Source organism: Spermophilus citellus (genome assembly GCF_964194105.1).
Source record: "Spermophilus citellus genome assembly, chromosome: X".
In the NCBI taxonomy this organism is placed as follows: domain Eukaryota; kingdom Metazoa; phylum Chordata; class Mammalia; order Rodentia; family Sciuridae; genus Spermophilus; species Spermophilus citellus.
Genome location: NC_138190.1, coordinates 120251109 through 120265400, shown reverse-complemented (window position 1 = coordinate 120265400; position 14292 = coordinate 120251109). Strand labels below are relative to the sequence as shown.

Genomic DNA, 14292 nt, shown 5'->3' with positions numbered 1-14292 from the left:
AGTCACAATGAGGGATGTTTTTGCATAATGCAATCTCACTTTTAATTAACTCAAGTAAAAAGAGATTTCTTTTAATGCAATAAAACATTTAATGCTTCAGACTAGCCTCACTTGCAGACCTCCTGAATAGTGCAATTTTACTGAAGCACTGTCTACTTTTGGGAAATGTTGATGCTTTTGAGACTCTTTGGAGCATTAGAAAGAGGCTGGCCTATAAAAGAGAGGAGAAGGATCCTTCTGGTTGAGTGCTTTGAGTCATTAAGGCCTGGGGAGGAAGGTTACTTGCCTGGCTTATAGATGGAGATTTATCAGTAAGTTAGACCTGCAGGAACATTTATGTATAATTGTATGAGCAACTCATTTTCTTCTAAACAAATTAACTTATTATCCTTCATTATGGTGGTCAGTTTTCTATTTGGGGAAGGTAGTTGTTTGTGTCATGAATGGGCAGTCAATTGGAGATGCTGGCTCTTGTCTCTTGAGCCTTTGTTGATGAAAACTCCTTTTGATTCACTCTGAGGGAGTTTTATATTTCACTCATCATTATGTTTCACCTGACAATACAAATCTTGTAACTGCTATGGAGGTTGAATTTAATTAACTGCTCTTCAAAATTGTGCAGTGCTACCTCCATAAAACTACACTTAGGGCATTTGTTAGGGAACTGACATAATGACATAAAAATCTGCATGATGGGAGAATGAGTCATATCTCTTTCTTGGAGAGAGACACAGGGGCTACTAACCCCTTTTGATTGAATGCTTCCAACTTGGCAAATTGAAGGTGGCAGCAAGAGAGCCAACTACACAAAATGATGTACGTTATGAGGCCGCTACAAATTCTTCGTTGCTGGGCTGTGCACAGAATTATCTTATCATTGCCTATCTCTTTGTTCATTTGGATGTCCCAAACATCAGGATAATTAGGTAGAAATAAGAGATTCTTGTACTCTTGAAGGCTCATTTTAATGTATGCAGGCACATGTGGCAGGCGATAAAGCAAAATATTCAGGAAAGAGCTCTTGCTTGGAAAGCTGCAATGAATGGGTGATGCTGCTCCTAGTGTAAATAATGGAATCTGTTCAAAGGACACTGCTTGAAGCCTTAAATGATCTCCTACCCAGTAAATACTAAAAACAAGTGACCTATTTGACTGTCTATCCATTGATTCCTTGTACTTTTCTTTAGGCTTTTTCTTTGCAGCATTGGTCAAAAGCCTCTTAAGTAGGTCTAGAAATGTATCATGTTCCTGCATTCCACCATGTAGAATAGTATAAGTGTTCTTTTTGACAACAGAAATACTATCACACTGGCTCAGTTTCTCAGTCTATTCAGGTTAATAATTTGTTGGATGAGCCTGAGGATGCCATTGTCCTTTGTCACGTCTATCTTGAAGTTAGGAACAATCTTATAAAATGTACAAGTCTCACTGAGGAATGTCATATTTCTGGAAGGCTTGAATTATGGAAGTTATTTGCATATTCATTCCATAACTTTTGAGGGTACCAAGTTCTGTTTGCTATTCAAAATTCATTTGACCCCAATTTACCATTTTTTCAAACTTTAAGGTAGAACCTCCTACTTTTAGGGTTCTAGATTTGGGTGAATAAATACCCATGTTCATCCTTTCTGTGTCTCTAGTCCTATTCCTTTTAGTGTGGCATTTTTAAAAACTGTGGTCTCATTTTTTTTTTTTTTGGTACTAGAAACTGAACCCAGAGATGCTTTACCACTGAGTTAACACCAACAGTCATTTTTATTTTTTGTTTGGAGACAGGTTCTCCCTAAATTGGTTAGGGCCTCACTAAGTTGCTGAGGCTGGCCTTGAACTTGCAATCCTGCCTCAGCCACCTGAGCCACTGGGATTAGAGGGGCAGCTCTCCTCTTTTTGTGTCTTTTTGTAAGGCCCCTCCAGCCCACTAGCCCATTATGGTCTTTACCATTTTCAGAGCTCTCTCAATATCAATTCCTTGACTCCAGGGCACAGCAGGATTTGCTAAGCAGTCTCCAGCACTGCCTCTCCGGGACACATCCACTCGCTGCCTCCTCAGGTAGCGGAAAGCTTCTGCTATGACCAGTATTGCATCGTGTGTCAACGCAGATGTATACTAAAATGGATGCATGGAAAATAAGACATCATGACAAATGACATCCTCAAAACTTGCCTTGTTCCTTACAATTTCCATTTGTCTCCACCTCTTGCTCTACAAGTTATCCTAATTATTTGAGTCAAGAGATCTCTGTGGGCAAGCCTGACTTTGATTCATTCTAGAATGATGCTTCTTACCACATGTGTGCTTGTGTTAAGATTATTAAGATTAAATTGCTCAAGGGAATCTCTCTCTTGCCTCAATACTGTGTTTCATATTGAGTGAGTGACTACTAAAAGGCCAGGTCCTTTATGGGGAAAGAAATGCTTGTGAAGTTAAAGGATGGCATGTATAGATTGGAGAGGAAACAGCATATCCTAAAGCAAGAATGGGTTATTGCTGTTTGTAATAGAAAATTCAGATCTGGTGTTTACTTAGGGGAAAATGGAAATAGCTATATTAGACAGCTTGAAATTAATTTGGAGGAAAACATTAATCATTTCTGTCTGGTCCATGTTTCCAGCAAGCTAGGACCTCTGGCCAGCAATAAATCAGTTTTTGTTTCCTGGGGGGTAGCAAAGACCAAAGCTGGTTTTCAATTGTAGAAAATTACAATTGTTATTGAGTTTTAAATCTGATAACGTTGACAATTTGTAGGCAATACTTTATGATATTACCTCTTTCAGGCAAGAACACTTATTTTCTTCTTCTTGGATATGTTGATATGCTCAATTTGGGATGAGGCCAGTGTCTTAATACAAGGGATTTGATTATTTGCAATTTGAAATGGTGGATGCATTTTCATTAAATGGATCAACAAAGTATGATTAAAATAAGTTGGCCCCTGTTTTGCAGGGGTGACATATACTGGTAGAATATAAAATTCTGTTGACTTTTTTTAAATGTAAGAAAATGTCCTAGAGGGAATTCTCTCTATATAGAATGTCCAAATACAATTGGGAGTGAATATATTGTGCCTTTATAACTATCAATTTACTTTTCTGACTTTTCTCATGTTACTTTTCTTTCAGAAGTAAACATCAAGTATGACTATAGCAGGGGCATTATGTTCTTTCATGAAGAAAAATCTTTGTGTCTGCCTGCCCATCCTTGCAGTACACAAAGGCAGCATAGTGGTGATTTTCTTTCCAGTCAACTGCATAAATTGTCAGCAATCTTAATTCCTTCCCAAGCCATTCCAAAAGAGCTATTTAATTTTTGACTTTATTCAGTTTCTACTTACCCATGCACTAGAATGTGCCCCTCCAAAAAAAAAAGACAGTCATAAGAAGAAACATTTATAAAATATAGGCTAAATTCAGCATTAGGACAATTGTTAACTTTAGACAATTTTATTTCCTAATCAAAAATATTGTACATCAGTTTTCATGTTTAGCTGCTTGTCCCATTTTATTATATATCACTGACTTACACAATAATAATAAAACATTTTCATTATTCCCTGTAATATGACCATTTTGAACTATGACAAATATCTTTCTGAGCTCTTCTAAATGTATAGAAATATTTACACATTTATTGATACATATTAATTATACAGATTTGTGGGTTTCACTGTGGCATATTCATTGTACACCAATTTTTAAAGTAGGATTTTTGTCTAATTCAAGTAGTACTAAGCAGAAATAATATGAAAGTTATAACACTCTATTCAACCATTCCAGAAGGGTTTTACTTATAAACCTGAACGTTTCTTCTCAGCTGGTTCTGGAAGCTTACATTGTATTTTTCAGATATTATTGATGGATAATCCAGAACTGAGATTGTCTTCTCTTTTCTACAAGTTCAGAGCTGGAATAAACTTCTCTGCAGTATCTTTTTTTCGAGTTTTTTACCTTTGTCCATTTTCTTGTACCTAACACAGTGCCTGGAACAATCTAGGCATCCCCTACAGTATTGAGTAAATGAATTTCATTGTTCTATTACCTGATATATATAAGAGTCCTAAAGCAGTACCATAGGCAGTTTAATGAAAATCTGAATTTGTATAAGTTCACCTAAATGGAGTAGGGGGATAAATACCAACTTAGTACATTATAAAATGTTTAATTACACAGGATTCCACATTGGGATTGTGGTCATATTTACTGAACCAAATTAAGACACATGATCTGGTCACAGGGCAGAATATTTTAAAAACGAGCTGTTTTGGAAAAGTCTGGCATATAATAATCACTAAAACCATGAGGTACCACTTAACTAGCAAATGACAACTGAATGGAACAATTATGTTTAACTCACATTTCCAAAATATAACCCATTTAGGGTGGATCTGCACTGGTGGTACAGAATGTTTGTCTTCTCTGGTGTATATTCCCTACTGTTCATTTTTATTCTTGCCACAGGGAAAGGATGTGAGGATGAGTATCTTGACATGAAAAAGGAGATTCCCCCCTTTCATTTTTTAGGGCAGGGTCTTGACTCTACTTGACCCCTCATCTTATTTTACAAGCATGGTACATTCTTTCATTGTAGCAAGAAGGAAGAATTTAAAGTCAGTTTCATAGTTGAACCAATACAATGAGGGAATGAGTTACTTAAAAATACATTTGAAGGATCTTTTGTGTAACATGAATAATTTCCCCTTAATTTATCTGCTTTAATTCCAGAGTTTTAAATAATAAGATTTCTAGCCATAGGGGAACACATAAAATTGTGCAGTTTAAGAATGACTTTCTGATTTTAATAGTCTTGTCTTGATTTTGTGAAAATGAGCAACTTAGATAGTCTAATTATTTTTAAAGATACTTTGAAGGCAAGAAACATTTCTGTTCAAGATACATATATACATATATACATATACATACACACACATACTCTGCATTAGAGTATAATTCACTTGGGTGTTCTGAGATTCATGGAATTTATTAATACAAAGCAATCACATAAATAATGTAAAATGTAATTTTCAGTTTCAGACTATCAATCTTCCTTACCTATTCCCACTGCCTTTGCCCTTTTCCTGGTTCAGATTCTTATAATATCGTAAATTATTATGAATATATTATAAATGAAATTCATTAAAAAATTAAGCTAAATTATTCCTGAACACTGGATTTGAAAAGATCTCATTATCTATACCTTCTTTATTTGGAGATTTAGTTTTCACCTGCAGTTTTCTGTTTTTCTTTTTCTTTTTTTTTCCATCTTTGAATTACTTCTAAGGGAAGACCACTTGATCACAGGATGACTATAAGTATGTATAGGCCAAATGGAAATGCTTTGAAAAGCTGGCCATAGGTTTCTACATGCCATGGAACATTACCTTTAGTGGTGCATTCTTGGCTTCAGGGAATTCCCTTTCATCCAGCCTCACCCAGCGCTGTATGAATTGCTGAACCATAGGGTTTTCATTGTTGACAATCTGGAAACCTGTAATGTTGGCTCCCCCATGCATGACTCTTTCCAGCAAAATGTCAGTAAAACCCTGGAAAGACATTGAAAGGAAATCATGATTGTGAGGGTTATGTATTTCTACTCACCATATCTGTTAAAGTGTTAAGGATGAAATTAAAAGTTCCTTCTCTAGGGTCGCATATTAGCAATGAAGAAAGCCTTGGATATGGAACTAATTCTTGGTTTCTGAAATAATAGACATGATGGAGAAAATATGCATTTTTCCATTTTAGCGCCTCTGACTTTATTTAGTGTAGCTGCTATATGGACAAACATAAGTGACAACTTCAAGCAAATATTGTTTCATTTACCTATATTTTCAGTTTTTCTTATTTTAATAAAAATATAATGCTTTATGAAACTGGAAAATGTTGAACAAGTTTAACCCTAACAAGGGTTATAAAAACCTTTTCTTCAGCTTAATGTGCTAAACACAGTAGATTGCTTCAGATTCTAGTGATGAGTACTTTAGACACTTGTGATTCACAAAAATACCAATGAGTGAAACGGACAGCTTGGTTGTATATGATGGTATAAACCCCAGGGTATGTCTTACATGTGTCCACAAATGAGTCTTGACATCTGTATAACATTCACTACTTTCTTCTTAATTTGCTCTGGTTACCATCTGGTGTCTCTGTCACCTAATCTTCCTGAAGTACTCTCCCCAGGGTTCACACCTAAGCCATCTCCACCTGGGCACCACCAGCTCCATTGGGTATTGCTGTCATCTGGGACACTTCACTCAGAAATTTCTGCTAATTCTGTTGGCTACGTATCTCCTGCTTTCATTTGCTGTTAATGCATTAAGTCCCTTAATGGACTGAAGCCAGGTTTCTATTCATAAAGAAATGAGAAGAACTCTGCCTCCATTCTGTAGATTCCACCAAGTATTTTAATATAAAAATTTTAATATTCAGAAATTTTGAAAGAAACATGCAGTGAACATCAGATTCTATTATTAATATTATCATCTCCATCCATAAATCTGTTTTAGTTTTGGAATTCTTTCATAATAAGTTGTAGACATTAGTATACTTCACTCTTAAAGACTTCAGCATGCAGGTCACTAACTAGAATTCAATGTTTATATACGGTTATTTTTCTTTCTTTCTTTTTGAGGCAACATTTACACCCAATATAATGCACAAATTTTAAATGTATCATTCAGTGAGTTTTGATAAATGTTTATATCAGTATTACCAAAATCCCCATGAATTCTTTAAAGTTTTCTTTTTTTGCATTGTAAAAACATTTTATTGAAGTATAATAATACAGAAGAATGTACATATCTTTAAGTGTGTATGTGATGAATATTTATAAACTGACATGTGTATGTAACCACTATTTAGAAGCTCCCCTTGTGTGTCTGTCCACCCACTCCACCTCCATTTCTTGCCTTTTATATTTCTTTACATGAGTAAGTAGTCTTCAAAAATATTTTAATTGAACAGTTTTTTTTTCAGTTATTACTTTCAGCCCCCTTCTTCTCCCTTTCATAAGTGTGATGAATCAAAAAAGACTGGACAAAGAGCCAAATAGTTTGTTTTGCATCACTGAGAATCACCCCTCTTTTCTGATAACAACAAAGTACTTTAAATATTAATATTAACTTGTTATAATGAGTTTTCTTCCAAAGACCTCCTTCATGAAGGAAACTACGACTCAGTATATTCTCTCATTTGCTATATTCTGTACTAAAATCAGTAGAGAAGCGACCTTGGAGACTACTGTTGATGCTTAAACTCATTAACCGACTCCCATTCTCCAAATATACATACAAATAAATAACAAAGGATAAAACTTCAATGCATAGCTTTAATTCATTTACTGTGCCAAATCATATTTCGCAGTTAACAAATATTACACAAGAATGTTGACCAACTGTACACCTACCTGCTGTTAGGGTGAAGGGAGTATGCTCTGGTGCTTGGCCTATTGTGTTTTGTAGGTTAGAAAAGTGGAACTCCCTTTCTTGAAAGGAGCTGAGAATGTTTCTACTACTATCCTGGTTTCCAGGGTCAATAATCACAGGATGTATTAGAAAGTGGTATATCTGACATTGATAAACAATACACTTCTATTTAGGTAAAATCCATAGCATGTTAAAATGTGAAATAAAAATAACAAAAAAGTACAGACAGAGGGAGAATTGATTCCAGAAATCTCACTTCTGCTATAAGGCCTAGAAGTGAGATTTGCCCTCAATCATCTTCAATGTGCCCGAACTTATTCCCAGATACATCTGTCACAAAACATGGGTTTGCTGAGAAACTTCCACCTCAGACTGGATGTTTTTGCCCTATGACATGTGTCCACAGCTGCACAAATCAAATGCAGTAGGGTGGTCACTTCAACCTGTTCTTCTGGCCTGCAAGTCCTCTATACTACTAATTCTTACTGCTTGTCCTGAAAGCTTATTAGGTATTATATGCAGAAATCACTAACACAGCCCCATTGACAAAGTGAAGAAAGCAGAAGTGAGGTAGAAAAAAAAGGGATAACCAATATTTAGAGAGTTTAAGGGACAGATCTTTTTGCTAAATGGCAAGGGGTAGATCCTGATACTACTTCAACCTGTGACCTATTTATGTTCATTTTGCTTGTTCATAATCTCTTGTCAGATTCTATGGCTTGAATGTCACTCTGGTGACTGGCATTTAGCTGCAGCAACCCACAGTCCTTGAGGTTGAGATAATTGAGGATGGATTTTTTCCTAAAGCCTGTGAAGTACTAGGAAGATGGAGGTTAGGACAGAATGTTGGCTAAGGTTCAAGAACTGGAATTATAGCTTTCCTACACTCTCATTATTTTAGGGCATCGCACCTATCCGTACTCTTATTATATTTCCTCCTTAGTCTGGAGAACCAGAGTACTCATGATGGTCAAATCCAGGCCCAGTCTCTTAAAACCTCTCTAAAGACACTAAAAGAGATGCTCAGTAGACTATAGATGGTCAAAAGAGAGAATAAAAAGGAAGAGGTCAGTGGTAAAAGGAAGGAAGTTAGCAGAGAGTAGACAGCTAAGGAGGAAGATTTTGGTGGCTCCTTCTCTGCCTCCTATATCTATAAATCCTATATCTATTATGCTTTCAAAAATACTACATTTTTCATTATTTCTAAAACAAGCTGCTAGAGTCCATTGTCATATACAACTATAATTGGCAAAGTTGTGAATCGATGCCTGAGATTAATCACAGCTTCAGTGAAATAACTAAAATAACAAAGCTGACCAGCAAACACACAATATAAGTAGCCAGGAAATAAAGGAAGGGGAGACAGTGAGAGGAAAGGAGAATATAAGAGTTCTGGCTCAAGGCAGGAATAGTAAGGTTCCTGTCCTTGTCTGCTACCTAAATTTTAAGGCCCTACACTTTTCCATAATGTACTGTTAGATTTCTAGTCACTGGGCTGGGCACATACAATGCTCATGGTGTTTTTATTGAGACCATGTATCTCTGAAACCAGTGTAAGGATACTAAAACAGAACAGGAGACCATAAGACACACAGAGTATATAAAAAGGAAATAAAATGGTAGTGGCAGGGAGGAAAATGGTAGGATGATGGAAGTTAGGAGAAGTGTTCTGATTCATGGGAGAGGTTGGCTGGCTACTGGTTCACTTTATCTACCTGTCTGATTAATTTAAGACATTTCACTTGTCTATGACTCTTTCCAGAATTCACTTATTGGTTGGCTACACAGAGACCTTGAGGAGGAATATTGAGGCTAAGACTGTTCAAAGACTCTGTTCAGGCATTAACATAATAGAAGTGACCTTCAAACATATGAATGATAAAAAAGAAAAATAAAGGTGACAGACAAACTGAAAAGCTTCTTCTCAGCAAAAGAAACAACCAATGAGGTGAAGAGAGAGCCTACTTTTTGGGAGCAAATTTTTGCCACATGCACATCAGATAGAGCACTAATCTTCAGGATATATAAAGCACTCAAAAAACTTAACACCAGAAACCCAAATAACCCAATCTATTAATGGGCCAAGGAGATGAACAGATGCTTCTCAGAAGATGATACACAATTAATCAACAAATATATGAAAACATATTCAACATCTTTAGCAATTACACTAGTTTTGATTTGCATTTCTGTAAGATTTCATCTCATGCAAGTCAGAATGGCAGTTATCAAGGATACAAACAACAATAAGTGTTGGAAAGGATGTGGGGAAAAGGCACACTCATACAGTGCTAGTGGGACTGCAAATTGGTACAACCGATCTGGAAAGTAGTATGGAAATCCCTTGGAAAATTTGGAATGGAACCACCATTTGACCCAGCTATCCCACTCCTCAGTTTATACCCAAAGGACTTAAAATCAGCCTACTATAGTAACACAGCCACATTAATGTTTATAGCAGATCAATTCAGAATAGCTAATCTGTGAAAGAAACCTAGATGCCCTTCAATAGATGAATGGATAAAGAAACTGTGGTATGTATGCATAATGGAATATTACTCAGCAGTTAAAAATAATAAAATAATGGCATTTGCAGGTAAATGGCTGGAGTTGGAGAATATCATGATAAGCAAAGTAAGCTAATTCCTAGAAAACAAAAGCTAAATATTCTTTCTGATAAGTGGATGCTGATCTATAATGGCAGGGGGACATGGGATAAATGGAGGAACTGTAATTGGGAAAAGGGCAGGGAGGGTGGGGAAGGGGGCATGGGGGCAAGAAAGATGGTGGAATGAGATGGACATCATTACCCTAGATACATGTACGACTGCATATATGGTGCAGTTCTACATCCTGTACAACAAGAGAAATGAAAAGGTGTGCTGCAATTGTATACAATGAATCAAAATGCATTCTGCTATCATATATACCTAATTAAAATAAATAAATAAGTAAATAAATAAAAAGAAAAAGGTGGCAGAAAGTTGTAGAAATTAAGAGGGTAAAATTCTAGCTGGGGGAATTTGGCTGACTCCTAGTTCACTTTCACCTATTATCTAATTATTTGAATGCATTTCACTAGTTCACAACTCTTACTAGATTTCTGTTTAGAGTTGGCCACAAAAGGGTCTTAAATGAGAATATTATGGCCAAGTCTCTTTAAAACCTTTGTACATATGCTAGCACCCTCTCTAGTTTCCATCTTTCTAACACTAATGGAAGCTAAAGAGAACTGCTGAATAAGGGGCAGGAGTCAGCTGGCTCCTGGACTACTTTCCACCACAATTCAATCATGCAAAGCATGTACTATTTTCATTCACAAATTGCTACCTTATATTATGAAAAACCATAGTATATGAGGTTTGGAAACAGAGCAAAGATACTGATGGGGGTGGGGTGACCATGAAATATTTACCCAGCATGAGAACATGTAAAATGGAGTAAAATAAAATAGGACGAAGGAGAATCAGTGATTTTAGGATCTCAGTCAAGGACAGAAGATGACTGACTACTGGTCCTCCTTTATTAACATCCAAAAATATTGAGAGAATACACATATTATACTATCTTGTTAAGTATTATTCATTGTGCAAGATACCCATAGCAGTGAAGGTGGTGAAGATGAGGCTGTGAATCCTTGGAAGCAATCTAAAGATGATAAAATGGTGGTGGTGGAGGAGGGATGGTGGTAGGATGATGGAAGTTAGGAGACATAAACTGATGCAAAGACAGGAGCTAACTGGCTCATGGTTCTCTTTTGTGTTATTTCATTATTTTAAGGACTCTCACTTGTTTATATGCCAGTTAAACTTCTCCACTTGACCTTGGACTTCAAGGTGAGCGTATTGAAGTGTAGCCTCTTCTAAAACCATGAAAAGATGCTAATGCTATAGGAATGATAAAATATCCTTATAGGAAAAGGAGAAAATAAAATCAGGAATGTCATTGAATGAAATAAAAAAAAAAAACTTACAAGGAAACAGACAACTAAGAGGCAGAAGTAGCTGGTTCATTGTTTACTTGTTTCCATTCTAACATGCTTTGGAAAATGTTGTATTTATACTGTATATGGCTAGATTCAACTGCTGATACTTGACAATACAAGTTCCAAGTAACGACTTTGGTCTCTGGAGTGCTTTAGCAAAGAGTTTGCCAAAAAATAAAATAAAATAAAATATCCACAAGGGAAGAGAGTAAATGAAAAGAACAGGGAAATGATAAGAATAGGAATATCAGGAGACACACTTTGTAAAAATGGCAGGAGTTGGCTGGTACTTGATGCTGCCTTTCTCCTATGACAATACTTTAAGGTATTTCACTTGTTTATAAAGGTATTTCACTTTCTAGGTTTTACTTCTTGAGCTGACTATGTACAGAAGAGCAGGTGAGAATATTTAGCCCAAACTCATTGATGTCATTATATTAATACCATAACAGAAATGATCACTGAGTACTTGGAACATAGAAGGGGAAATAAAACTAAGAATACTGGAAGATACAACAAAAGAGGGAAAGAATGACTAATGGATTGGAGATGGCTGACTCCTAGTTCACTTTCACATTTAACATGGTTCAAAGTGTGTGGTGTTGTCTATCACATTTCTAGATTCTCTTTTAGAATGTGTAAATTCAGTCTACAGATACAGAAAATAGACTACACTATTTGGACCACTTTGGCAAAAACACCAATATATAAGAGACCTTACCAACAAATACCCAAATGTAAGAAGGGGCTAAAAGGAGTGTTACAATAAAGAGGAGAATACTAAGAGAATTTATTTATTTATTTTTTAATTAAAGGCAGATATAGGAAGGTTTGTGTATTGCCTTGCCTCTTATCACAACATTTTAAAAAATACTTATTTTTTAGTTTTGGGTGGACACAAAATCTTTATTTTAGATTTATGTGGTGCTGAGGATTGAACCCAGTGCCTAGTGCATGCTAGGCAAGTGCTCTACCACTGAACCACAACATTTTAAGGCATTTCATTTGTCCATAAATGCTGCTAAGTTTTACTTGAACTGACAAATTCCCTGTAGTTGAGAATATTTTGCTAAATCTCAATGATTTATAAAAGAAATAAAACAGCCACTGATTACATGGGAAGTAAAAAGAGAAAATGAAAGTGGAAGGTCATGGGTAGAGTAAAGGAAAGTAAGAGAAGGGTGCTGAGTATCAGACAGGAGTTGGTTCACTCTTCGTTCATCTCTTCTCATGCAACATGGTTCAAAGCACATTATCTTTTCTATAACACTTAGATTCCATGAATAATATGTGTATATACAATTGGTAGGTGCAGAAAACTGACATTAGGTTTTTTATAGACAACTTCAGCCAAAAATGTTAATATAGCTGAGATTATCACCAAATATACAAGGGTAAACAAAGAAAGGGCAGGATATAGCAAGAGGGAAATACTAGGAGTCCAATTCTTTTTATAAATGGCAGGAATTGCCTGTCTCCTGGTTCACTTGCTTTAATTTAAATATATTTTAAAATACTTTTTCTGTCGCATATCTCTAGATTGAATGGTCGAGATGCACAAATAGACTATGTAAGATATAGGCGGGTGAGACTAGAATCTTTGAACAACTTCAGCAAAGACACTGATGTGGCAGAGCTGAGTAATGCATATTCACGATGTAGTATGCTAGGAATGAGCATACTATGTTGGTAGACCATATTTTCCATGCAGGGCAGGAGTTTGCTGGCTCTTGATTCTGCTTTACCTCCTATCACATTTTAGGGCATTTTACTTGTTCACAAGCTATATCTAGTTTTAATTTATTATCTTTTATGGTAATGGGGGTTTGAACCTAAGGTGCTTTGCCACTGAGTATATTCCTAACCCTTTTAATTTTGAGACAGGGTCTCATCAAATTGCCCAGGCTGGCCTTCAACTTATTTGCCTCAGCCTCCCAAGTAGGTGTGATTACAGGCATGTACTTGGCTAGTTTTAATTTCTTGAACCAACTCCTTGCAGACCCAGAGATGGGAAGGAACATCTGGCTGAATTGACTAATGTAACAGAAATGGACACAAAGCATCTGGAAGGTAAAAGGTAAAATAGATGTGCAAAGACTATACAAAGAAGCAAAAGGATAAATGCTCACTAAATTTAGTAGCTGGCTGATTCATGGTTCACCTCTTTTCCTTCTAACATGACCCAAAGCCCGCTACTTTCCCATCATACACTGATAGATTCTATGGGTGCTATGCATAAACACAGGTACAGAAAACCGAGACTAGGTTCTTCAGATAACTTCAGCAAGGAACTAATATAACAGAGTTTACCAGAAAATATCCAGAATTTAAGAGAGTTTTTAAGAAGGCCAGGGTTGTGATAAGACTTGTAATAAGAGTGGATTAGTTTTTTATAATGGGTTAGTGTTGGCTGGCTGTTGTCTTGCTTTCCTTCCTGTCACATCATCTAGAGGTATTATTTTAGTTGCTTGTAAATGCCTCCAAGGTTTTACTTCTCCCCAACATCTGCAGAGATACAGGTAGGAATATTTTCCCCAGCTCCACCAAAATATATATAAATAAAATAATGCAATGGGAATGACTACCAAAAACCTAGAAGGAAAAGAGGAGAAATGAATAAGTGAAAGTCATGGGCAGAATGAAGTAAGGTAGGAGAGTAGTGCTGACTATTGGTCACCTGTTTGCCTGCTAAGTCGATTCAAAGTATGTTCTCTTTTCCATCACATATTGCTAGATTCTGTAGCTAATATAAGTAAGTACAGTTTGCAATGTATAGAAAACTGAGGTTGGAATCTCCCAACAATTTCAGCAAGGACACTGATGTAGCAGCAGTCACCACCCCATCTCCTGGAAGTAAAAAGGGCAAAGAAAAAGGGGATAAATAAG

At 36.2% G+C, this 14292-nt stretch overlaps 1 protein-coding gene across 1 annotated transcript in view; it reads right to left on the bottom strand.

Moving 5' to 3' along the window:
* GRIA3 (glutamate ionotropic receptor AMPA type subunit 3) overlaps nt 1-14292 on the bottom strand; it is a 272552-nt gene that overhangs the window by 83830 nt on the left and 174430 nt on the right. The window contains exons 6-7 of the mRNA XM_081278184.1: nt 5376-5537; nt 1940-2107 (exon numbers count right to left, since the gene is read on the bottom strand). Coding sequence (XP_081134310.1) covers nt 1940-2107; nt 5376-5537 — 330 coding nt within the window. The remainder of the gene's footprint in view (nt 1-1939; nt 2108-5375; nt 5538-14292) is intronic.